The sequence below is a fragment of the Gadus morhua genome, chromosome 2 (assembly GCF_902167405.1).
Source record: "Gadus morhua chromosome 2, gadMor3.0, whole genome shotgun sequence".
NCBI lineage: Eukaryota > Metazoa > Chordata > Actinopteri > Gadiformes > Gadidae > Gadus > Gadus morhua.
Genome location: NC_044049.1, coordinates 23476943 through 23502997, shown reverse-complemented (window position 1 = coordinate 23502997; position 26055 = coordinate 23476943). Strand labels below are relative to the sequence as shown.

The 26055-nt window shown below is 47.7% G+C and overlaps 2 protein-coding genes across 2 annotated transcripts; both read left to right on the top strand.

Moving 5' to 3' along the window:
- Positions 1-8312: 8312 nt before the first annotated feature.
- Positions 8313-17125, top strand: LOC115557385 (ectonucleotide pyrophosphatase/phosphodiesterase family member 7). Its single transcript, XM_030375154.1, has 6 exons — positions 8313-8679; positions 11725-11870; positions 12434-13063; positions 14792-15023; positions 15736-15865; positions 16367-17125. The coding sequence occupies exons 1-6, from the start codon at positions 8391-8393 to the stop codon at positions 16416-16418; spliced, it is 1479 nt and encodes a 492-aa protein (XP_030231014.1). The 5' UTR covers positions 8313-8390; the 3' UTR covers positions 16419-17125.
- A 261-nt stretch (positions 17126-17386) lies between these two features.
- cbx2 (chromobox homolog 2 (Drosophila Pc class)) lies at positions 17387-24792 on the top strand. Its single transcript, XM_030345423.1, has 5 exons — positions 17387-17510; positions 17597-17640; positions 19312-19377; positions 19795-19864; positions 20283-24792. The coding sequence occupies exons 1-5, from the start codon at positions 17439-17441 to the stop codon at positions 21684-21686; spliced, it is 1656 nt and encodes a 551-aa protein (XP_030201283.1). The 5' UTR covers positions 17387-17438; the 3' UTR covers positions 21687-24792.
- The last annotated feature ends 1263 nt before the right edge of the window (positions 24793-26055 follow it).

Here is a 26055-nt window from a genome sequence, read left to right as displayed (position 1 = left end):
GGGGAGAAAGGGATGGAGATGGAAAGAGAGGGTGATGTAGGACGAGAGTGGGGTCGGAGGGAGAGAGAGTGGGAGGGATAGATGTTGTGAGAGAAGGATGCGAGGTGGAGAGAGTGGGAGAGGGATCCGGAAGAGAGAGACAGAAGGAGAGAGGGAGAGAAAGAGAGAGTTGGACACAGAGAGAGAGAGACTTTTTGAGAGGGTGGAGTGGAGAGTTGTTTGAGAGCACATCTGTGACTCACTGAGAGCGGAGGCATGGGAGGATATTATTAGGAGGAGGTGTCCACCTGCAGACTGCTGCGCTTCCGGCCGGGGGGGAGGGAGAGGGAGGAGGCGTATCCCACGGCAACGCCCACCGTGTGTTTCTCCATCAGACGGATGAGGATCAAGAAGATAAAAGATGTTTGTAATAATTTAATGATCCGATAAAGATATTCTTTTGATATACGACCATGGGGAGGAAAAGTACAATCACATTCCAACAGTTACTCTGTTGGAAAGGAGATCTGCCCGTCAACCACAGGTTGTCCAAAGTTGTACTTAGCGCTCACTTTGACGACCCCGAAGCGTACAAAAGTTTTTGCTATATATAAAAAGACCAATAAATAATTCTCTTAAAAGTAAGAGTTATGTCCACACCCACACACACACACACACACACTTGAGTCAATTCTACAGTTGCACACAACATTATTGCATACCATATTTTTTCGTTCGGAGGAGCACCTATGGGAAACATAACTTCCCTTCAGCGATGAATACATTAACTCCCTCTCAGACATCTCAAACATAACTGAAAGTAGTGCTGACTCTTCATCCCTTAGTATGTACCAGGGTCCACCAAGTACCAAACCCAGGTCCACACCAAGTCCCACTCCCAGTCCCACAACCAGGTCCACACCCGAACCACACCCAGACCCCATTCCAGCCCCACCACACCGCCCAGGCCCCTCCAGAGAGAGAACTGAGTACAGGTCCGTCTCCCTGGCCTACCAAGTAAATGCTAGGATGTGGACTGTATCTATACAGATCTTTTCTAACCAGTGGCCACTCAAAGCGCTTTACAATATTGCCTAACATTCACCCATTCATGCACACATTCACACACCGACGGCGGAGTCAACCACGCACGTCTGGAGCAGTAAGAGTTCGGTGTCTTGCTCAGGGACACCTCGACATTCGGCTAGGAGGAGCCGGGGATCGAACTAGCAACCTTCCGTTCACCAGCCAACCCGCTCTACCTCCTGAGCCACATGCCGCCCACGGGTACCGGATTCCAGGCAGCGGCGCCGGTCTCTCCCGGAGGCCCGGCCCTCCATCGACCTCCCCTTGCCGGTCGGCTCTTCCCGCGGCGCGCGGCCATGTTATCTGGTGCCCGGCTCTTCATCTCGGCGCTTTAAACGCTCTCCGATGAGCGATGGAGCGCGAGAGCGGGACGCGGTGAGACGACGGCGGCGGCGCGCGCGATGAGTTTCCGTCTGAAGCTTTGTGCGGAAACACACAAAAGGCGACGGCGAGAAATGTTAATGAGTTTCCGAGCCGAGCGGACAATCAAGGGGAGCCAAAGGAATGTTCCTATCACACCTAAAGACCTGGCATTTAATTAAAGAGGCCCGGGAAAATGGCCGCCCGCTAGGCCGACAACGGCTTCAATTGCAACAAATTAAAGAAATCAATTATAGACTCGTGGAGATGTTAAGCTACCCCCCCCCCCCCCCCCCCCGCCCCCCGCTCTCTCTGTATGCTCTGCTGCCCCCGAGCACAGCACCCCCCACTGGGCATGATGAAGCCAGACCGTTTCAGCAGAGCAGCAGGAAGGGTTAGCCCTATGGTGCTACATTCTAGCCACTTGGTTAGTGGTTCATAAGGAGGGGTGTGTGTGTGTGTGTGTGTGTGTGTGTGTGTGTGTGTGTGTGTGTGTGTGTGTGTGTGTGTGTGTGTGTGTGTGTGTGTGTGTGTGTGTGTGTGTGTGTGTGTGTGTGTGTGTGTGTGTGTGTATGTGTGTGTGGAGATATATGCTACAAATTTGAGTCCACCCTCTCTCTAAATTGGTTCGTAACAGCCTCTCGCTTCGTCTACATGAGTGACTGTTAATTAATAATATGTTCATTAGTGGTTATTATTCGTGTTGCCGTCAGTATCATCGTTAGTATTGTGGTGCAGTCGGTTATGAACAATGTGAATGTAACTGAGAGATGTTGGTGCTAATACGTATGGCTAATTGATGCTAACATCTTGTGTTACATTTACATGCAGGATGCTGTTCGGGGCCGCAACAGAGGTGTGCTGGCCTGCAGTTAATAGTAATGCGCTTGTTTTCAGACCAGCTGCAGCACAGAGACACGTCAAAGTCGGGTTTGAAGTCTTCTCGGTGCAAGACCAAGTCAAGTTTGAGGTCTTTAGAGCAAGAGCAAGTCAAGTCTCAAGACTCTTTAGTAAAACAGGACACAGATAAATGAAAGTGGACAGAGATACAGTTGCAAATGCAATAAATGGCAGATTCAAATATTTTGCAATTATTAAGATGATAAATTTGGTGATAAACTAGAGATTGTTTAATATGTGGTGCAAAACACGTTCAGGGAGGGAATGGGCAACGGGAAAAATCTATCCAAGATATGTCAATAATGGAGAAATAGGGATGCAGATTGTCTCAATATACCAGTGAACAAGAAGAATGCCTGCCTCAGTGATATTGTGACATAACACACGTTCTCTCAGTTGCAGCCACAACATCCACAAAACAAAGGCATGGGGGGTAACAGTGCTCCACAAAACTTAAAGATGAAAAGAAATTGCTAATTTCTTCGATTGATATGGTTTGTTAACAAAAATAGCCTACTCCATAGCCTCAAAAGAGGAGCGAAACCAAAACTATTGATCTTTTCCGAGACTTCCGATATCATCCGGAGCTTATGCTTGCTTGATGGCGTCTTAATCCTAGCAGGCTTTTATGATATACACAAAACATTTACACCAGTTATTTAGTATGTTTTTGTAACATTTATATTGTAATAAGACACCACTAGAATGACTTTGGCTTAGCACATCAACATTCAGTAATCCACGCCCGGGTAGACAGCACCAGCAGGACTCTGCAGAGCATGGATAAAGCTGAAGGATTTTGGAATAACAATGCAACAAACCAGCAATGCATACCGTAATAATGTTTAACTGCCCTTAGAATCAGACCTAATGTTTTGCACCGTCTCCAGAATTTCTCGAGTCTCAAAGCAAACAGATCTCAAATAAGTAATGTCTTACAGCTGGCGCGTCCAAGTCAAGTGTAAAGCAAACCGAGTCTGAGTCTAAAGGCTCAAGACTCGAGCTCAAAAACGACGCACACAAAAACACACAAACACAACAGGCCCCACAATATTCCCAACCAAGAGCCACAGTGATCACCAAGCTATGGATCATAAACTCATGCATTACGTTGACACAAGCATACCAGCATAGGAGAGCTCTCCCTCTCCCCCCCTCACTGGGCAGCACAGACATCGGTAAACCAGATCAGAGGAGACCACTGCCATTATCTCACCATGTGATTTCCAACAAACGTCATGTTCATAGCATCACAGTCACGTTCCACTCCCCTCTCTCTCGGAGCCAAATGGCGTCCTAGCCATGATGCTCTCGTAGCCAAATGCCGTCTTGGCCAATATGGCATCCATGTTCTTCTGAGGAAAACTGTTTTAGGAACATCGTGGGGAGAGAGAAATGCCAACAAACCGGGCCTTGTTTTGAGACACCCCTAATCGTTTAGCGACTCCACAGAGAAGCTTCTTCTAAAAAAGGAAAGAAGGCAACTCAAAACACCAAGAAATAAACAGAATGGTGGGAGAGGTGTTAGTAAATCAAAATAATCAGGAACCTTGTAAGAGGCCAGGAGTGAAAACCTTGTCAGAAACAACAGATGTGTACATTAACTCAGCAGGGTGACTTAATGTTAAGAGAGGGCACACAAGCTCATTCATATTTATAACCCCCATCACTGAATATTCACTTTTTCTTTCTTTATTGAATCTGTTATAGCATATGTTTATTTACAAGTTTCATACGCCATGTGATATCTTACTACTATATAGCAGGCCTGTTGCACCAGTTACTCAAGTTACTCATGTGCGCATGTGCCAAGCAGCCTGCAGCTCAAACACACACAGCACGCGCGAACGCATACATACACCGCATACACACACTGCAGTGACCGCACACACAGGAACATGCGCACGAACATACATGGAGACGCACATGCACACACACAAACACACACACGCACAGACCGCACGTCAAGACAAAGGCAGCGTTGCATACATGGGAGCGCACACACGCGCACGCACGCACGCGCACGCACGCATGCGCACACACCGTACGACAAGACAAAGGCAGCGACACCCTCACCGAGCCAAGACGTTACGTTTTTAAACATAATGGCTCCGCCATCGACACACGCGCAGGTAAGAACACGCACACACGTGCACACACTGCAGTGACACTTGCCCAGGTAAGACGTTATGTCTTTAAACATAACTGCTCCCCAGACACACGGGCCCAGGTAAGGACACACGCACACACCGCAGCGACACACTCGCCCAGGTAAGTCGTTAGGTTTTTAAACATAACGGCCCCGCCGTCGACCAACTCTCCCAGGTAACACGTTCCGTCTATAGACTGTAGAAATTTTGATAAAAGAAGGGAAGAGACAATTTCTCTCCTCGACAAGCAACGGCGGGTCGTTCATTTTGTCATAGCTATAAAAAACGTTCAATTCAAACATCGCAACGACTGGCATATCAACACATAAGTCACTTCATCTTAAAGAGACAGTGTCCCTATAAAACAGAACGAAAACATGTCACGTAGCCTATCTCAACTATAACCGCATTTCATATTAATCGCATCGTTTGCTGCGTTACAAACGTTACGCAGCTTCAGCGAGCTTCAGTGATGGCTTCAATAACAATTCAATAGCTGTTGTTCTCCCGTTCCCCCCATTCGCCGTTCCATTTCGAGACGTGTATGGACAGCATTTTTTATTTCGCTTTTTTCATTAAAATTCATTAATTCATTAAGGCCGCCACCAGGGTGCGCCCCCAACGCTTTTGTCGCCCCCAACGCATTTGTCACCCTGGGTGACAAATGCCTAGTTCGCATATGCCTAGCATATGCCCTGGGTGACAAATGCCTAGTTCGCATATGCCTAGCTCCGGCCCTGCGTGTGTGAACGAGAATGTCAGGGAGAAAGAGTGCAATGAGGAGATGAATGAACGGAACTTTATTATTATTTTCAACTAACCAATAGTATTTGCCTTGCATTTTAAAATGTCAATGCACTTTTCAGCCATAAAAAACAATAAAAGCTATTTAATAATTGATTTGCATTCATAGTATACTACACTTTCCATTGAACAATTACCTCTGTTACCATAAATTGACGTATTTCATAATGTAATCAAATGCTCACACTCTAGCTGCTTTCAGACACACCTGTAAATCCTGATATTCTCCTGATGGACCGTATGTGAACAACATATCCTGACATTTGTACCCTGAAAATCTCCTGAATAAAACATTTTCTCCGTAGGAATTGTAAATTACCATATATGTGAATGAGGAGTAGAAAGTCGGTATTACTCACACCACTTCAGTGGGCATGTTGATGACGCTTCTGCATGTCATTGAGTGGCCCCCTAAATGATAATCAGCCTGTTGCCTTTTGTTCGCTGAATGGTTAAAAAATATTGAAATGTTGGCACTGCTTTTAAGAGTAATTTGTGGTGAACGAATTGTATACGTTGTAAAATTATAGGCAATATGTTATTATATTGTGCGCTCAGAAATGTGTTACATTATCGACTGGTGTTTCCACATTATTGCAATGGGTTTGATTACTACTAGAGGTTGAGCGTGTGCATTGCGTGCGCAAAAACTGTAGTTACAATTAAAATTAAACAAACGCTAATTGTTCGGTTTAAAACACTTAATGTGAGCCATGCAGTGAGCCATGCACCTTTAACGCTGAGGCTAACCACGGCCTCTGATGGGCTCATCGCCAGACACCAATTTTTCCATTTTGTTAGTGACGTGCTTTCGGTTTACATACAGTAATTGTATGTTTACAGAGAGTGCGAACAGATTAGATTGGAATTCTGGAACCTAAAGTGGCCCCGTTTCCCTAAACTAACTGTTTACTTTTTTTCACCCTAATTTATCAGTGTCCAGGTGTGGCACGCTTGGAAAAATAGCCCAGAAATCCTGTCCAAACAATAGCAGGCAGCACCCAGGGGAGGCTCGAGGCTTAACACAGAGTCATGGAGCTCCACACTGTCCGCCGCATCAGCCTTAATAAGGTCACTGATTATTCGTGAGAGGGTTGAGCTATAAACTCGATTTGAGTGATCTAATAATCTCTAAATAATCTCTCCTGGCGTAAGTGGGAGCTGATCAAGTTGATGTGTGCGTGGGCGGCAGCGGTAAGAAGGGGTTCAAAGACAGATGAAAAACGGGTGACGATATATGCATACAGCGCACATGTAGCGTAATGCTTTACAAATGACGTGGGTCCGCTTCAAGTTTTACTTGTATGCATGCGGTCAAATATGCATTTGTCTCGAAACTGCTTTGTGTGTTTTTGAATTTCTCGATACAGATAAAGTAATTTAAAGCCCCCTAATCGTCTGCTTGGGCCTGCGTATGTCTGTTTGTGGGAGAGAAAGTTTGCTTAAGTTGACAAATAGTTGTCGCTTAAGATAAGCGTCTGCTATAAAAAACATTCAATGGTCAATTATTGTCGTATCTTATCATACGCTATAAGATATGAGTCACTAATGAGCAGTTGGGCTGTATCGTGGTCAAGGTTGCCTACAGGTAGACCGAAAACCCGGAAATCATCTGGGCCTTTCCTGCACCCTAACCTGGAGCCTAGATTGTCATGACAGGGTAGTCTTTGTGCCAAAGTAGATTGGATAAAGTACAGTTGGGGAGGCAGGGAAGACACCATTTTGTTTCTCTTCCTCAAGATAATAGTTCTGCAGAATTGAGTGAGGGGGTCACCTTAAGTTTTCCTTGTCCTCAGTTTCTGTGTCTTCTCCGTGTGTGCGCGTGTGTGTGTGTGTGTGTTCGAGTTCTCACAGCTGAGATCTGAGACCTCCCTGTGGTACCGACCGTCCAAAACACTCCAAAATTCTGCTGACGGTCCACGCATCCCCAATGCTAACACAAGACCGGTCTCTCATGAATATGTATAAAGTAAATGAAAGCCGGTGAATATTACCACTTATCTCCACGCAGATTAAACTTCTCCCTTGAACTGCCAAGGACACACACACACACACACACACACACCCTATATGCGCTCACACACAAGCCTATACACGCACACACACACCTATTCGCCCACAAACGCCTATAGGCACACACATACATGCACGCACACACGCATGAAAGAGCTGAGCTGAAGCAGAGGTTTCTCAAGAAATGTGATGGCTGAACACTCGATAAAGACTCGTGCATTCGAGGCGAATCCTCTGTCAGGTGGAGAGGTGAAAATGGAAACATGATCAAAGATAAGGGGTCGCCTCGCTTCATCTCCACCGGCCCCAGCTATTGGCCGTGGCTAAATAAATTGATTTAAATCAATGCAGATGCCAGGGAATGTTTAGCGGATCGCCCCGAGGGTAAAAAGGTACGTCAGAGTTATTAAAATGAATATGTCCATTAGGGCGTCCCCGCGTGGCCCGGTAATCCCAAATGAAGGGACTTAGGGGTCTAATTTTCCCCGGGTCCCACACGCATCGGATCGATAGAGTGGTGTGCCAGCTCAAGGTGATGTGTGCGGCGAGAGCTGTATTCCTCCGTCAATGATTCATGCGACCTTCTAGCTAACGGACAGGTGGACAGACATGCCCGCAGACCGGGAGATATACTGTACATATCTACACACAGACACACCAACACATAAAGATAACAGACAGACAAATTGACGCACAGATACATATCCACCGACACATACACACTCAAACACTAGATTAATCCAAACCTGCCAGTCATGGCGAATCACAGAACCATGAACACGAACCATGTACATAAACACATAGGTAGAAATTTGCAGAACGTGCCAGTGAGATAAGATAACACTCAACTATGCTCCGAGGTCCGTTCACCACCGCTGAGACAGAGAGAGAGAGAGAGAGAGAATGAGAGAGAGAGAGAGAGAGAGAGAGAGAGAGAGAGAGAGAGATAGAGAGACAGAGACAGAGACAGAGAGAGAGAGAGAGAGAGAGAGAGAGAGAGAGAGAGAGAGAGAGAGAGAGAGAGAGAGAGAGAGAAAGGCGGGGCCTGGCGGGTCTAAATTATTCAATACATACACCTTGATAACACCTTTCACAACCATGTTATTTTTGCTGAGACGTCCGCCACGCCGAGACATGCTGCTGTCGCTCGCCCTGCCGTGCATCGCCCTGACCGCGCTGGCCCTTGCCGCCCCGCTGGCGGAGGACCGCTCCCCATCGCCACGACAGAAGGTGCTGCTCATCTCCTTCGACGGCTTCCGCTGGGACTACGACCGCGACGTGGACACGCCGAACCTGGACGCCATGGCCCGGGATGGCGTCAAGGCGCAGTACGTCACGCCGCCATACCTGACCATCACCAGCCCCACACACTTCACACTGCTGACAGGTGGGTACCTCCGGCCTCACATGCAGCCTCACATGCAGCCTCACACGCAGCCTCACACGCAGTCTCAAACGTAGCATCGAATGCAGCCTTGCAAGCAGACTAAAATGCACGTAACACATTGTGAAAACTTTGTTTTCACAAAGTTTAAAGCAAACTTTAAATTCTGCTTGCTGCACATTTAAATGTACACATAGCAGACGCTCTTATCCATAGCGACTTACAATAATCACATTCGTCAGAAGATGGAGAAACTATTCATCGCTGTGGGTACAGTAAGGAAGTTCATAGGGACAAGTGCCAAGCACTTGCCGTTAATTGCTACGTTATTGTGTCGTCTCGTCGGTTTCATCCGGGGTTGTTTAAGAGCGGCAGCATACCTAACGAGGCCATGCTCCAGCCATGGACACTATTCCGTTGTGTATTCATTAGAGCTGTCAGTTAAACGCGTTATTAACGGCGTTAACGCAAACCAATTTTAACAGCGTTAAAAATGTTCTCACGCGATTAACGCAATTCTTTTATTTAAAAAAAATAACTTTTTTCTTTTTTTTCTTTGGCTCAAAACAAAGAAGCAGTAGCCTGACTGCTATGTTCAAATGACATTTGTTCAAAGCAGTCGTTTAATTGCACTATAGGCTCTTTTTTTGTATCGTCCTGTTTTGATCAGTATATGCCAATGTTGTTATCAATAAAAAATCATTTGCACAAGGCAAGCCGATGCACTTCACCATGTTGATAAGAGAATTAAAATGAGAAGAATTATGGGACAAAGAAATCAAGGGATATTTAGCATAGAAAAAGAATTTGCAATTAAAGGGACTCTCACCTTTGTTGCATTTTTACACTTTTTTTGGATAAGGTTAAATTGGTATTAATAAGGTAATAACACTCTAATATGCAAGACAGACCCACCAGGAGTAAAAACAAACAATTATTTCACTCTCATAATATTTAGTGAAAACTTCAACCAATAAAATTATTCGGACCGAAGCACCTTATTGGCCGATAGACCTGTCTGTTTGCTGCATGGATATATAAGGTTTTCCGTCTGCTTCTTGTGGCGCATTCGGGCCCGCGTCATCAAGGCGCGTCCTCAACTAGAGGGTTTGTTTTGATTCCACGGCAGACAGTAGCGAGTAGCGACCGTAGCGACTGACGATGGCAGACCAAAGTGGTCCACGGCGTACTGAAACTGCACCATTCAGTCCGATTAGGGGACTCATCTCGGACTCAGACTCACAGAGTTACCCTCCTCTGGAGCCTCAGGAAGACCTCCAGACTGTTGGCCACCAACTGCACCATTCAGTCCGATTAGGGGACTCATCTCGGACTCGGACTCACAGAGTTACCCTCCTCTGGAGCCTCAGGAAGACCTCCAGACTGTTGGCCACCAACTGCACCATTCAGTCCGATTAGGGGACTCATCTCGGACTCGGACTCACAGAGTTACCCTCCTCTGGAGCCTCAGGAAGACCTCCAGACTGTTGGCCACCAACTGCACCATTCAGTCCGATTAGGGGACTCATCTCGGACTCAGACTCACAGAGTTACCCTCCTCTGGAGCCTCAGGAAGACCTCCAGACTGTTGGCCACCAACTGCACCATTCAGTCCGACAAGGGGACCCGATTCGGCCTCAGAAGCCAAGTGGTCCCGCTCCCCTGGATGATTCTCAGGACCTCCAGACCGTTGGCAACCAACCGCACCACTCAGTCCGATTGGGGGACCCGTTTCGGACTCAGACGCGAAGTTGTCCCGCTACTCTGGAGCTCCAGGAAGACCTCCAGACCATTGGCACCCAACCGCACCACTCAGTCCGATTACGGGACCCATTTCGGACTCGGACGCAACGTTGTCCCGCTACTCTGGAGCTCCAGGAAGACCTCCAGACCGTTGGCACCCAACCGCACCACTCAGTCCGATTACGGGACCCATTTCGGACTCAGACGCAACGTTGTCCCGCTAATCTGGAGCTCCAGGAAGACCTCCAGACCGTTGGCAAACAACCGCACCATTCAGTCCGATTAGTGGACCCATTTCGGCCTCAGACGCTACGTTGTCCCGCTACTCTGTTTGTAATGCTCATACACCTTTCTTATACTCAGTGGGACCACTGTCCTTCAACATAGGGCCTCAAAACGGTATCACACGAAGCCCATAAAATTACAGTGAGCCACCTGCTAAATTTCTTGTTTACTAGAACCTGGTAGATATTATGACCCCTGGGAGTCTAAACACAACTCATGGGAGTCTAAACACAACCCATGGGAGTCTAGAACTTTTGTACTTTTGTAAAATAACGCTTAGTTTTAAAATAACGCTTAGGGGGTGGGGCATTTGAGGAAGGCGGGATGATTTGAATGTGCTGTAATTCTCAAATGCAACAAAGGTGAGAGTCCCTTTAATCGTGAGGTAACTATGACATTAATGCGATTAATCACGATTAAATATTTTAATCGCTTGACAGCTCTAGTATTCATACTTGGTTCATATGGAGTGCAGGGGGACATGTATGGCTACCTTACATTAAGCGCTACTTGATCAAGGCAAGCCAGCTTGATGTAAAGGCTTGTTCCCACTTCTGGACGGGAAGAAGCCTCAGGAAAAGCGAATTAGTTTGTAATTGAAAATCCCATGGTCCACACTCATCCCCCCTCCACTAAGACGATTATTCTCGTGGTGTCCAAAGAACAAACCCCGTTCGTCTCCTTACTTGGACTTGAAAATCACCATCAGCCACTTTAAAAAATAAAAGGGAATTTAAAAAACGTCCTTGAAATCATATTCCTCCTAATCTCCATTGTTGTTCTTAAGAACTTGACCGCCAGTCATCCCGTGACTAAACCTCTCTCTCTCTCTCACTCTCTCTCTCTCTCTCTCTCTCTCTCTCTCTCTCTCTCTCTCTCTCTCTCTCTCTCTCTCTCTCTCTCTCTCTCTCTCTCTCTCTCTCTCTCTCTCTCTCTCTCTCTCTCTCTCTCTCTCTCTCTCTCTCTCTCTCTCTCTCTCTCTCTCTCTCGCTCTCTCTTCCCCCCCCCCCCCCCCTCCAGGGCTCTACATCGAGAACCATGGGGTGATCCACAACATGTGGTTCAACACCTCCACCTCCGAGAAGAAGGGCTACTACCCAACCCAGTTTGTGGACGGTTGGTGGGACAACGGCTCCTTGCCCATCTGGATCACAGCCCAGAGACAGGTCTGTTCCTTGAACCGCTGTCCCCTTTTTATCACAGAGATAAGACACGGTTCTGGGCTGCTGGCGAACGCATGGCTGGGCCGCTGTCTGTAGAATTACAATGGGCTCACAGTAGCGTACACTACATGATACACTACACTCAGACCGGCTGCAGGTGCACGTCCAGTAGCTCTTGTTTTGCATGCACGTTGGCCCACCTATTGGAATATGGAGGGGTGTGTGTGTGTGTGTGGCTGATAGTGTGTGTGTCTATGCTAGTGTCTGTGTTCGTCTGCTTGTCTGCGTGTGTGAGCGTGTCTACGAGTGTGTGTGTGTGTGTGTGTGTCTGCTATTGTCTGCTAGTGTCTGTGTGTGTTTGTCTGTGTGTGTGAGCGGGTCTACGAGTGTGTGTGTGTGTGTGTCTGCTATTGTCTGCTAGTGTCTGTGTGTGTTTGTCTGCGTGTGTGAGCGGGTCTACGAGTGTGTGTGTGTGTCTGCTAGTGTCTCTGTGAGAGCGTCGACGAGTGTGTGTGTCTGCACACGCACGCGAGCGCGTGTCACATCTCATCTGGCTTGCCTCGCAGGGCCTGAAAGCTGGCTCCCTCCACTTCCCGGGCACAGCAGCCAGTTACCAGGGAGAGGTTGCCATGGTGAGGGAGGTGGAGCCACGCTTCTACAACTACGGCAACGAGACCGCCTGGCGGGTCAACATCGACAAGGTGATGGGCTGGTTCGGCCCCGACGACCTGGACTTCGTATCGCTGTACTTCGGCGAGCCCGACGGCGTGGGCCACAAGTTCGGGCCCGACTCGCCCCAGAGGAAGACCATGGTGGCGCAGGTGGACCGCGCGGTGGGCTACCTGCGGGCGTCCGCCGAGCGCCACGGCCTCAGCGACCGCCTGAACGTGATCATCACCGCCGACCACGGCATGACCCAGTTGTTCAAGAAGAGCGAGATCAAACAGATCATACTGTCCAACATCCCGGGCTTCTCCTACAAGGACTTGGCCTTCCAGCTGTTGGACTACGGGCCCTCAGGCATGCTGTTGCCGAAGCCCGGCATGCTGGACAAGGTGTACAACGCGCTGAAGGGCGCACACCCGCACCTCAACGTCTACAAGAAGGAGGAGATGCCCGCACGGATGCACTTCTCCAACCACGAGAGGATCCTGCCCATCGTACTGTGGGCTGACCAGGGCTACCTCCTCAACGGGGTGAGAGGGCTGTTTGATGGTGGTGATGGGGAAGGGGTGGACGGGGCGGGGGGGATTCAACTGTAGTGAGAGGGGGGGCGGGGAAGGTGAGGTTCAGAGAATTCACCAACACATCATTCACCTGGTAGGTGAATCATACCGCCCTAGGAGGCAGCCATGATACGATTTGGGCAGTTCATGAGAAGACACAGAGATGTGTGTCAGGCCCATAGAGATAATGGGTGCGTTTTGAAACACAATGGAATGCAGGATATTGATTGACAGTTAATCTACCATAAAAATATACTCGCAAGCCAGTTAGGTAAGCCTCAAATTTGATTATGAGGCAAATACAATTTTTCTTAAATCTACGCGTCTGTTGCATTGAAAAGATAAGCATAGAAATTGCCTTCACCGAGCCAGTCAGTCGGTTGATTTTTTTTACTCTAGGAAAAACTGCGAAAAAATTAAAAGTGATGAGACTGCAACAAGGAGTTAAATGATAATCCGGGCGCATTACAGTTTTAATCAAGTGCATTTGCACATTCCTCCGGGATTATCCCAGCCCTAGCTGATGACATGCTCTCAGTCGCTCGATGGAGTTCTATGGGGACCCGTACACCCCCCTCTCCCCCCACCCTCTCTCCCCCAGAAAAAGAAGCAAGAAATTAGCATATACATTTGGCTTGCTAAACTCGTCTACTTCAACCGAAAAGCTACCGCATCACTCGACGCCGTGAGCCGTCGAATCAGAACAGAGGGAACAGTAGATTACAGGAAATGATCAGTGAACTCCTCGCCGCCGCGGCTAAATAAAGCAGGGGGCTCCCCTTACATGGCTTGGTGATGAAGTGGGCTAAGCAGAGAGAATCTACTCTTAAGCCGCTGCTAGCCGGGACGCTAGCACGCTATCTACTGTATCTCTCCGGTATCTCCTGGGTTATCTCCTATAGCTGATAGGGCCTCTTAGTTTAAAGCCCCTCGGTTTAAACCAGAGACACCGGGACAACCTTGTGACAGCAGGAGTTGCGTAACGTGCGATGTTAATCAACCGCTCTTACGAGATTATGAGATTAAGATGCTATCGGGATCCACCTGTGTACATTGATAAGATTCCTTGTTACGTTACTACACATTAACCACTGATTCACCGAGAAGTGCACTGAAAGGTTGAATAGCATGTCCATAAAACAAATTATAATACCAGAACAGCATTTTTTAAAACGGGGCTTGCTGGCGGTTGATGGCTGATAACGGGTTTCAAGGTGGCATGTTATACAATAGCGACCGAATGTGCCACTGTAATACTTTGAGTAGGCCAACAGCGCTCCCTGCTGTCTGAAGTGGAGCGCTGCGCCGTTTGACCACTGATGGCCTGCTGCCTCTTAATGCCCACTTGATTATCCAAAAGTGAAATATAGTGCATCCAGACAGCGGATGAAACTGTGACACAGTCCTAGTCCCCACTACTGGGGCGGCATGTGGCTCAGGAGGAACAGCGGGTTGGCTGGTAACTACAAGGTTGCTAGTTCGATCCCCAGCTAAGTGTCGTGGTGTCCCTGTTTAGACGCCTCACCCTAACTGCTCCCGACAAGCTTGCTGTCACCGCCTTCGGTGTGTGAATGTGTGAAAGCGTGCATAAATGTGAATGTTAGCCAATGTTGTAATGCGCTTTGAGCCGCCAATGGTTAGAAAGCACTGTATAAATGCAGTCCACTTACCATTTGCCCCGTCCTGTCTCTCCTCCAGTTCTTCCCAGTGCAGGCCAACAAGGGAGAGCACGGCTTCGACAACCACAACCTGGACATGAAGCCCTTCTTCCGGGCCGTGGGTCCAGTCTTCCGGAAGAACCTGAAGGTGGGGCCCTTCGAGACGGTGCACATCTACCCCCTGATGTGCCACATCCTGGGGATCCGACCCGAGGTCAACAACGGCCACCTGAACGCGACCCAACACATGCTGGTCTCCTCTGCGGGCGAGGGTGAGCTGACAACTTACACGAGCGCCGCTCCTCCCAGCGGCCCGCCGAAGTGTGTCAGCGCAACAGCTGCTCCTTCATTGCCCCACCGTTCATCCATCATTGCTTAAGTCGGCATGCGTCTGAAAGATACCGCGGGAAGGGATGCGGTGGTAATGTAGGTTAGAGAGGGGGGGGGGAGTTGCAGTACCAAGGGCGTTGTGCTCAAAGACAACCGCGCTTTGTTCCTTTGAAGAGTTTTAAAGTACCACGAGGGAACAGTAAATGTGACGTTCTGACGTCCGCGTTGAGTTGTTGGTCTATTTACGGGGTTGTTAGCAGAGTATGATCGAGGATGTAAATAAATGTATGTTTAACTAGAGTGAACACAGTGCTCTTAATTCTAGGCCTATATAGGCTGACCTGGCACCATATCTCTGTTTCTTGTTTGGATAGAATGGCCTTGTGTCTAGAACATTCTTACAAGCATTGTTGTGTTGTTTAGGTCAGGGAACGGGAAACTTTTTCAGTTGGGAGCCATGAAAGACAAGTACTACCTGAAATTGTTCTTAGGAAAACCAAAGAATAGATAACAGAATTATCTTTACAAATTATTAGGGTAGACAGATCAATATGACCATTTTGGTTGGAAAGAATACCTTAAATTAAGAATTACACTTTTATTATATTCCCTTTGTTCCTATTCAGTGTTTAATTCAGTGTTTATGACCGTCAGATAACCCTGGGGTGATGAGTACCATGGAGATGGCGGTAACCGGTCTGGCGGCGGTGGTCGGGTTCCTGGCCGTTGTCTTCATCATCCTGGTGTCGGTTAAAGTCTACAAGAGCAGGAATGAAGACCGAGGGTAAGTGGTCGACCTCCAACAGATAGTCAGACATAAGTTAAATCCCTGCTTATTCCACACCTCAAATGTTTTAATTTGAATTTATATTTCACTTTAGTTTAGCATCAGTACCGGGACAATATCGTAATGTAGCCGAGATGTACTTTAGCTCTGTTTTTAGTCGAGCCTTGTGCTTCGAGCTCTTCGCGAGTTTATAATCGTTAGCTGTAACCGTTATTCCGCCATTTTGAGACCCTACAAGTTATTTGGAGAACTGTAAAATTCAAAAAACCAACGTCAAAAAAACTCAACTTTGCTTTGCCACATCTCACATCATGACAAACGCTTTGGCATGACCATTTCTACCAAAAATTAAAAATAATTTCTAATTAAATTCATTACTACCAACACAATAACTAACATTCAATTCAAAAGACACACATGCTTCCAAATGGATGTGGCGAATTGAAGAAATTTATGTAGGCTATATTTCATATCCATGCATATTTATGTCTATTTCAGATCGAACGGCCTCGATTTGTACATGGAAAACACAAATGCCACCACATTCTGAGCCTTCCTCACAGTTCATCACCCTCCACATGCTGAGACTGAGGAGGCCTCGCCTGAAGATCCCATATAATGCTTTTTTTAGGGTTAATAAATGCATTGGGGGGGGGGGGGGGTGTAGCCTACTACCAAAATAGGTTTACATACCTGTATGTTAGAAATGCACCTTATTATTCTCACACTGTTAATTTCTGCAAAACCAATTTCAGCGTCTTTCAAAAACTAGCTGTTTCACGATTCTTATTGAGGTGCGTTCCTTTGGGGGGCGCGAATCCTCCCCCTGGCTCGCGCTCAGATTGTTTTAGTTTAGCAGAAGTAAAACATGTATGTATACATACGTCATATAACAGTCTTACGCAAAGTGAAAAGTTTATAAAGCATGATATCACCCCTTTAATTGCTGTCGCAAGGGCACGCGTGTTTAATTGCCGGCTGGGTCACGCGCAGTGCTGATGAAGGGCGCTGTCTCGTCTGGCTGTTGAAACATCGAATTAAACTGCTCCTGTGTGTTCTGTGTATGCAATTGTCTGTTCCTGTTTAAAGAACATCTTTTTAAAGAATGAATTAATAAACTTAATTTTATTATTGTGGTTGGCTTTCTTTTTTTATTATCCATCAATTGAAAATCGAGCTTGTGTTGTATGTGTATGCAATGTATCTGTTCCTGAACATACATTTTTAAAGAATAAATAAATCAAGTTAAGTTTTTAATTGTGGTTTGCTTTCTTGTTTAATCATTTAAAAATGGAATTAACATTCATAAAAAATGTAGGCCTGAAAATCGCTGGGTGGAATATTGAACTTTATTCTTACCCATCGAACAATGGATGCCTTATCTTCCTCCATAAATATTAATTACCCCTCCAAGACACAACTTGATGTATTTGAGAAGCGAAAAAACAGGGACGACGGCAGCCGTTCAGGGACAAACCTCACCGAATTGCCACCCCGGGTCGACCCGCCTCTCCGTCCTCCTCCTGACAATGAAGAACACTTTGGTGTAGTGAAGAGAGTGAAGACAAACATGGAAGAGCTCAGCGCCGTCGGGGAGCAGGTCTACGACGCCGAGTGCATCCTGAACAAGCGGCTGAAGAAGGTCAGATGATGTTTGAACACATCTGATGTGGTTTATTGGTTGCTTATTGTGTCTTTCTATTCTTATTGTATGTTTTTATTTCGCAGGGAAAGTTGGAGTTCCTTGTGAAGTGGAGGGGATGGTCATCCAAGTAAGTAGTAGGCTGGTGGTGATGGTGGTGTTGCAAAACAACGAAAACAACAGTAGCGTGTTGCGTACAGTGAATAAAACAACTTTGCGCAGCGAGGAGAGACAGACGGCGGCGGGTTTACTTTATAAAAAAAGACGCGTTGTGCAGCGCGATGGCGTGGGACCCACCGCGCCACCGTGGTTCATCCCCACTTTCTTTTGTTCCTTTCCTTTGAAAGTTTATACCCAAAGTCTGGACCCGTGGGCTGCGTTTTGCTCCACGGTCGATCGTAAACCGCCACAGGAACTACTCAAAGCCTATTTAAGTGGGATTAAGTGATATTGTGATATTTAGTTAATACCTTACCTGATCTAACACGGTTAGTGTATTGGGCAAAAACAAAGTGACCGAACAACACTTTCATTAAAGCCACGATTGTTATGATGACGATGGTTAACATAAATAATTCTCGTATATAGATATGTAGTGGTTCAGGTCTGCCTCCTATAATTAAGTCTTAAGTTGTTTGGTTCGGATGGTCTCGACGCGGTCAGCTGCTCTCCTGCTTCCCCCCGCCCCCCGAGATGCCCTTTCTTTGTACCCCTACATTGTTGTTGTAGTCCCCCCACCCACCCACACCCACACCCCGTCTGTGCTTCTGCCTGCCAAACCAACAGTTGTGTAGGCCTTTTCAAGCGTCCTTTGTACGTGTGTGTGTGTGTGGTGGGGGGAGAAAGCTGTTCAATTATGCATTAGTGATTGGTAATTACTTATCAGAACATAACAGGTGGTTGGTGGATAATCTGAGGGGGGGAAATGAGTCTTATTATTTAAGAATGACTTAAATCATACACAAACAGGAGACTCCATAAAAAAAACGTTGTCTATCACACATGTGTAATATATACTTTCAACAGTTGTATTTTAATGTACTTTAACTCTTTAATGTACTTTAAAGTAATGTTCACAACCGTTGGGACAGAGAGGTCCTCTTAAACTGATACGGCTCTGAGCTGCTGTGATACAAAACACGATACTATTTCACACTGGCTAGCTTTCCCCTGAACGGGGTATTCAATTACTGTGTGTGTGTGTGTGTGTGTGTGTGTGTGTGTGTGTGTGTGTGTGTGTGTGTGTGTGTGTGTGTGTGTGTGTGTGTGTGTGTGAAAATCAACGACAGAGCATCCTGATTAACATGGTCACCATGCATACAGAGCATTGTGAAAAATCACCTGAACTCCAAAAGGTCACTGATTATATCGTCAATAGTTAAAGTCCCTGAAAGTAGCGCGGAGATAGTCGACGCTGAATCCCTGCCGATTGGCGGTGGTTTTACTGGTAAAGGAGCCTAGTCGTCTATCGGGGGAGAGGATGATAAGCCGTGTTTTCTATAATAAATGAAGACGCCACCCACGGCCCCCTAGAGACTGCATGTAATCAGACCTCCACACCTGTAGAACAACAGCTCCCCTCGCCACCCTCAACTTGTGTACCTCTGTAATTAATACTGATTAATTATTAGAGGGACTTCTGGGACGGAAGCGGGCGGGTGGGGAGGGGGGTTAATTAATGCCACATTAGTTGTTTTTCACACACGCACGCAAAACACTTGTGTGTGGTTGTTTTTTGTTGTGCTCGAACAAATGGGTGACCTTTTTATAATAATGCCAACTTATTTTTTTCCCCCGCCAGGGACAACAGCTGGGAGCCTCAGAAAAACATCCTTGACCCCCGACTGCTGGCTGCGTTCAACAAGAAGTGAGCCCTTCCTTTGTTTACTCATTCGCGGCACGCTCGGCCCAGACAACACTTGAGCAGATGCTAATTGATTGCGTTCAGCCGGCCTCTCCGAGTGGCCGCACGTGACTGGCCCGCACGCTCACACACACTCGCCGGTATTCTCATGCTAAAGGCTGCATAATCCGGCCCCATTGTCACTGTGACTTCTCCCCTCTTGCCGCTCCTCTGTCAGTCTCTCAGCCCTGACGGCGGGATTAAACTCAGTAGACGGTGTGCTAATGAGTGAGTGAGTTTCCACGGATGGCTCGGTGGCCTCAGTTGACAGGCCGGGGTTCCCCTGCTGCCACGAACATGCATTACGTCGAACAACAAGCTTTGAACAAAAGTTGACGGGCGGACAATTTTTAGACGGTTGTTTTGGTTTTGTTTCAACAGAGAGCAGGAGAAGGAGCAGATCATGCGCAAGAAAGGGAAACGACCCAGGGGAAGGCCACGGAAAGTTGTTGTAAGTAAATGGAACAAAACAAATTAATTGTTTATATCATCTCCTGTGATACCCAGGCATGGAAACGAGGCCGTTTAACTGACGAGCGTTTACTGTGGAGACTCTGAGCAGACACTGTCATTCCGAAGCCACTTATTTTGAATTCATACAGGAAATTTTCTTTAGGATCGAACCCAGAGCCTTTTTGCTGGGAGGCCAACTCCAAAGCTGCTACACACAATCCGATTGTCAAGGTGTCCCTTAGCAAGACGCCTCACCGTAACTGCTCCTCACGAGCTGGATGTCTCCTTGCATGGTTGACTCTGCAGTGAGTGTGTGAATGTGTGCATTAATGGGTGAATGTTAGGCCCAAGTTCTCTTGTTATTTGAGGAGAAACATCTCCGTCTCACGCTCATCTCGGTCGTTCTCTCCCCTCAGGAGATCAACGCTGAGGCCACCAAGTCGTCCAGCTCTTCTTCAGGCTCCTCGTCTTCATCCTCGGACTCCTCCTCGTGTTCCTCCTCTTCCTCCTCCTCCTCCGAGGACGACGATGACGATGATGACGGCGCCAAACAGGTGAGCCCCGGCGTCCGGACGCGAGAGCTTCACCCGGGGCCTCAGAAGAAGGCCCAGATCGTCGTGGCCAAGCAGGAGCCCCCTAAGAAACGGGGTCGGAAACCCCAGGCCTCCCCGGAGCTCCGGACCTTCCAGCCGATCAAGGGCCTCCGCAAGATCGCCTCCAGGGAACCCATGGCGATAGAGCCGCCGGGCGCCATCAGGAAGCCTGCACACCCGGCCGGCTTCTCCTTCCCGGGCTACCCGAGGGCTTCCCCCAGGGAACAGCTTGGTGGAGCGAACAGGGGCGCCCTCAGTCCAGCCGGGGCCGGTCAGACCCCCACAAGCCCCCTGGGGTTGGCGGGCAGGGCGGCCCAGCCCGCCTCTCCGTCCCTGAACCGATCAGGCCAGAACAGGAACAGCGCCGACGCTAAACTGTCCGTCTCCGTTGCGAGCGGCGTGCCGGTTCTGGCCGGGAATAAATCCAAAGGAGTGGCCTCTTTGAGCGTCAACGCCCCCAAGCGGGCGCCACAAGGCTCGGCGCAGCCCCCTCTGGGCTCTCCCCTCAGACAGAGGAAGCCCGACGCCCCCGCGTCGCCAGCTCTACAACGGCTCCAGGCCGGCAAAGCCTCGTCCTCGTTTAACGGCCAAGCCAACAGCCTCCAGCCTCTGAACCTCCAGAGCGGCCGCAAACCGCCGCTGGGGGGAAGCAGCGCTCCAGAGGCCGCGACCGTTCCCGCACAGGGCCTCAGGAACGCCTCGACCCCAGGGGGCAAGCCTGTGGCCGGGCAGCGGCAGGAGCCCGGCTGCGCCCAGACCCCCGTCTCCCCGGCCGGGTCGCTGCCCCGCAAGAGCCAGCCCGGGGCGGCCCAGGTGAGGCCGAGGGGCGAGGCGGGCTCCAACGGAGGGGAGAGGCTCGCCGGCCGGGCCCAGAGCAGGACGGACAAGGGGGACGCGCAGAAAACGGAAACGGTGGCGGCGGCGACGACTGTTCAGGGTAAACGGGACGCGACCGCCGCCGCCAAAGACGGCGGCGGCGGCAAGCAGCCCAAGAGCGGCACGAGCACGGGGGAGGAGGGCAGCAGCTCGGACTCGGACCAGGACTCGTGTTTCCCGGGCAGCGGCCAGCAGGACCTCTCCATCTCGCTCCAGAGCAGCCAGGAGTGGAAGCCCACGCGCAGCCTGATAGAACACGTGTTTGTCACGGACGTCACGGCCAACCTGGTCACCGTCACGGTGAAGGAGTCCCCCACCAGCGTGGGCTTCTTCAACATGAGGAACTACTGAGGCGAGGCACCCACCTTCTGACCTCAAGAAGGTCCCCTCACTTAGACCTCCGAAATCTGCCTTGTGGGGGGGGGGCGACGCTGAAGCACTGTACATTTTTAGTGTTGATATACACCGAGGGCTGCGGTAATGCTAATCCTGTAAACATTTAACATTTGTGTAGGTTTGTGGAGTGTTTATTAAGACCAGCTACCGTCGGGCTAGGCTGTAGCAATGCTTTCTCTTTCTAGCCGTTCTCCATCTCTCTCTCTCTCTCTCTCTCAATAAATATTCTTGACGGATGTTTAAAGGAAAACATCTTGTAGGGCAACTTGTGTACTTTTAACCTAGACCTTTTTGTTTTTATATCATTTGGAGTCAAACAGACTTAAAGGGATCTAAATCCTTTCTTTTTTTACTAAGACCTGTCTTAGCAGACGAGCTCTAACTAGCTGTTGCAAGACAGAGCTGCACTACAAGACAGCAGATCAGGCTGAGACCGACCGCACGCTGGCATTCTAGCATCGACTCCAAAAGTCTGCGCTCTGAGTTTTTGGCTGTACGAAAGTCGATAACCACAGTATGCAGATAATAGTCACGGCAACGGTGTACGGTGCGATTACAGTAATCAAGCAATTGGCTGCTGTGGTGGTTGTAATATTGTCACAACTGCAGTGGAGTGCTACAGAGGAATGATAAAGAAGAGCATTGGGGAGACGGCAGTTTGTTCGCTCAAACACAGGCGTGGCCAGTTGGCAGATGAAGGCTTCCCACTGCGAGGCGTCCGTGTTCATTCTGGGACTGTGATCAGTGTGGATGATGGTAGGTTAAGGGAGGTGACTACCTGAATTACTACGTGGAGTTTATCATGTACGAAATTATATATTTTTTGTGAAATTTGTTTACTCCTTGGGCTGCAGTGCCAGAGTGGGAACTTCCGCCCACGACATCCGTGTATTTTGTTGTGGGTCAGTAGGAATTTCAGTTAGGCATAATGGCCTGGGAGAACATGCAGAGGAAGAGATTCCACACAATGAAGACCACAACAAGGCCCAATCCTAGTGTAACTGTATATATTCTGTTAATAGCTGGAACACCATCTGAGGACACCAGTCATATGCTTTTTTTTATTTTTGTGGTGTAATAATTTATTTAAGTTTATGAGCCAAAATGGCCAACAGAAAATGTATTGGTCATCACCAAGCATTTTTGAAGTCCCCCCCCCCTCCTTCCGACTTGTTCGTTATAAACTTAATGTATTTGACTGTTCCCTTATCAAATTCCCAAATACTACTGCAGATGATTGGTTAAATGTATGTATGGACTGCGAGATAGTCCAACGACAATAATTCTTTTTTTTCATCCATTCCAGCGACTTTCTCTGCTTTCTTCTGGCTTTAGATGTACTCTGCTCTCGTTCCAGCAGAGAACCTCCAGCAATCATGATATATTTTCTAAACTTGAAACCCTTTTTTTTTTATCGAAGAGAGTAAAAAAAAAGAAAACATAGTTACTATAGAAAGCATACGCGTTGTGGATGCATGCCCTTATCTTGTCTTGTTGCTTCAAAAAGAGAGTTGAGATTCCTCTGTGCAGCCAGCAGAGATAAAAAATAAAAAAAGAAGGTAGTTTCACTCATGGGGAGAGTGAGATAAAGTATCTGCGGTTCACCCCCGAGTGTAACCTGATAAGACGTGGTACTGGCCGAATTTAACACACACACACACACACACACACACACACACACACACACACACACACACACACACACACACACACACACACACACACCTCTGTGTTGACTATCTTCTAGTAAAAGTGGTAATATTCCGGAACAAAGGCGGGGGATGGGAGGAAGTGAGGGTGGACCCCCAGGGAGTTTATATCAGGCCTAATCAGAGAGACATTAAGAACTAATTGGGCTCCTTTTGGATTTGACATCCAAAAACACGCAACAAACCCAAAGAAACGGTTCCCACGACATCTTCCAACCTGAGTAAAATTAATAATGGCAAACCCTAAAGATGTTTTTTGTTACGTTTGCCAACCGATTTGGGCACTTCGACACCGGTTGGTAAGTGAACCACGGTTCCTCTCACCATGGTGTTTGCGTCGTAGATGCAGCATGACAGAAACCACAGTAGCGCCGGTGTACTCCTTGTTGAGGGGGATTCTGCGACAAAGCCCCTGCCTCTGAACTCTAATCCTCCCAAGCTCTCTGTGGCTTTCTCTCCCTCCTCAAAGCCAACGATACAAAAGGAGTAAACTCCCAAAGAAAGCTCAGATTTCAGCTTCCCCACGTTAAGGGGAACACACCGGGCCGGCGGGGCGGTGAATTCCCCTTTACTGTTCGTTCACTTGAACTAACACTGCAAATCAGAGGGGAGCGACGCTGCGGAAACTGGTGGTGGTGGAGAGACGGTTGGGGGTTGTTACAGGTGGTTGGCTTTCAAGGCCAGACACTGAAGGGTGAGGGAGCGAGTTGAGGCCGTGTTTATGTGTTTGTCATCCGTTTGAAGTGCAGTCAAGTACTCTCTGAGAAGTACCCTCTCTGTCTGTGTAAAGCATCAGAGCGTTGATTTCAAGGTTGGATGGCAAGGTGGCATGAGGGTTGTTGGAGTGCATTTTGTTTCAGGGATAAAAAAAAAAATGACCCGTGTTCAATTCCCCGAGATAGTTGGATGGTTTGTCTTCTGTACCGCTGTACCTCCTGAAGTGCTTTTAAGCAACACGCTGTCAAACCCCAAAATAAATCTTCTGCAAAGGGTTGGGGGATGCTGGACACATTGGACTATCACACCCCCGTTCTCAGGCATCTCGTCTGGTTTTCAGAAACACAAATTGTTTTGATTCCTACTATCATGAAGTGCTATGTTCGACTGAATATTTGAGCTGTCAATATATTTTTGTAATGGATATTAATCATCTCTGAAGGCTATTGTGTATTTTAAAGAATGTTCATGTACTAACCATCTCAATGTTATTTTTTTCCTTCCAAAACTATTTATTTCAAAGAGTCTGTCAGGGTAGGCTTTTGTTGACTCCTTTTGATAGATGTGCTGTGTCACCTTTTTTTTCCATATGCTATACTAATAAATAGTACTACTGTGTGTATTTTTGTACGTTACATGTATGAGCGGGTCAGTTAACTGACAGTTATTGTTCTCTGCAAACAATTGCACACATTCTGAATATATCTAACACCCACATTTTGCAATAAAATAGACCTATTTTCTAATAATTGAAAGCTATATAGCTGTTTAGATGTACTGCCTCATCTAATAATTGGTAACACTTATAATTTTTCATTATATGGGGAAAATGTAGCTTTCTTCGTGCTTGTTTACAGAGAGGGCATTCAAATTAATTTTATAGAGTTTAAAAAACCCAACAGATGTGGCGGACAATTATATATATAAAAAAAAAGACTAAAAGAGGACTAAATGAAAAGCGCAAGAATAATCACAACCTACTGACACTAATCTAATCTCATACGGTATCGTTGTCTTTAAGTTAGGTTAGCCCAATTTTGTTTTATTAATAAAATTTGGGAGGCCTACATTGACCTAGAACCATCAGTGTTGAAGTCCTCCCCGGCCACTAGATGGCAGTGTTGTAAATGAGTTGATTCGTTGCATAATTAGCCTTCAGTCTCAAAAGCAATAAGACAAAATAGGTAAATAATAGTGCAAAATAAAAATGACTTTCAAATGAGGCAACAAATAATTATTATGTAATAACCATTAGACACTAAGAAGATATGAAGCACAAAATGTCTTCCTTATGGAATTCTGTAATCAAGCAATAAAGATATTCGGTTAAAAAGACGAGGAATTTCGCTCCAAAGTTCACAGTAACAAAAGAACAGTTTCTCCCCCGAAGTTCTCCTACTCCATGGACCTGCACCCAGACAAGCTACTTCTGCACCAAGTCCCCCTGCTCCACTTAATGGACCTGCCCCAAGACCCCCTACTCCTCTTCAAGGACCTGCACCAAGACCCCCCGCTCAATGGGCCTGCACCTCTTTCAAAGTCTTCCAACGTCCACCACACCAGTGGTGTGATGAGGAGCACCCTGACGCACCACTGGCTGGCTCGCCGCAGGTACGCCTAGCAGAGTGTCCCACACAGAGTGGCGCGATCCGGGGCTCAGCCTCACCCCCCGGCAGGCCTCCCTGGGTCTCTTGACGGGACGGGGTGATGCTACCGTTGACTCAGAAATGAGTTATGCAGGCTCTTGCGGTACCGAGGGGGTATTTCAAACCAAAAACAAACATGTGCAAAACGGATGTGACCACAGACAGAATAATCCAGCTGCTCGATTGGCACTTGGTTCTGGTAATCGAGTCATATACCGGAGGAGCAACTATTCCAGGACAATAACATCCTGT

Bases quoted from the DNA above. Each gene is read 5' to 3' on its own strand.
- LOC115557385 (XM_030375154.1), top strand. From the start codon at position 8,391: ATGTTATTTTTGCTGAGACGTCCGCCACGCCGAGACATGCTGCTGTCG. The intron at 8,680-11,724 runs GTGGGTACCTCC...CCCCCCCTCCAG, and splicing joins ACACTTCACACTGCTGACAG to GGCTCTACATCGAGAACCAT. The intron at 13,064-14,791 runs GTGAGAGGGCTG...TCTCTCCTCCAG, and splicing joins AGGGCTACCTCCTCAACGGG to TTCTTCCCAGTGCAGGCCAA.
- cbx2 (XM_030345423.1), top strand. From the start codon at position 17,439: ATGGAAGAGCTCAGCGCCGTCGGGGAGCAGGTCTACGACGCCGAGTGC. The intron at 17,511-17,596 runs GTCAGATGATGT...TTTATTTCGCAG, and splicing joins TGAACAAGCGGCTGAAGAAG to GGAAAGTTGGAGTTCCTTGT. The intron at 17,641-19,311 runs GTAAGTAGTAGG...TTCCCCCGCCAG, and splicing joins TGGAGGGGATGGTCATCCAA to GGACAACAGCTGGGAGCCTC.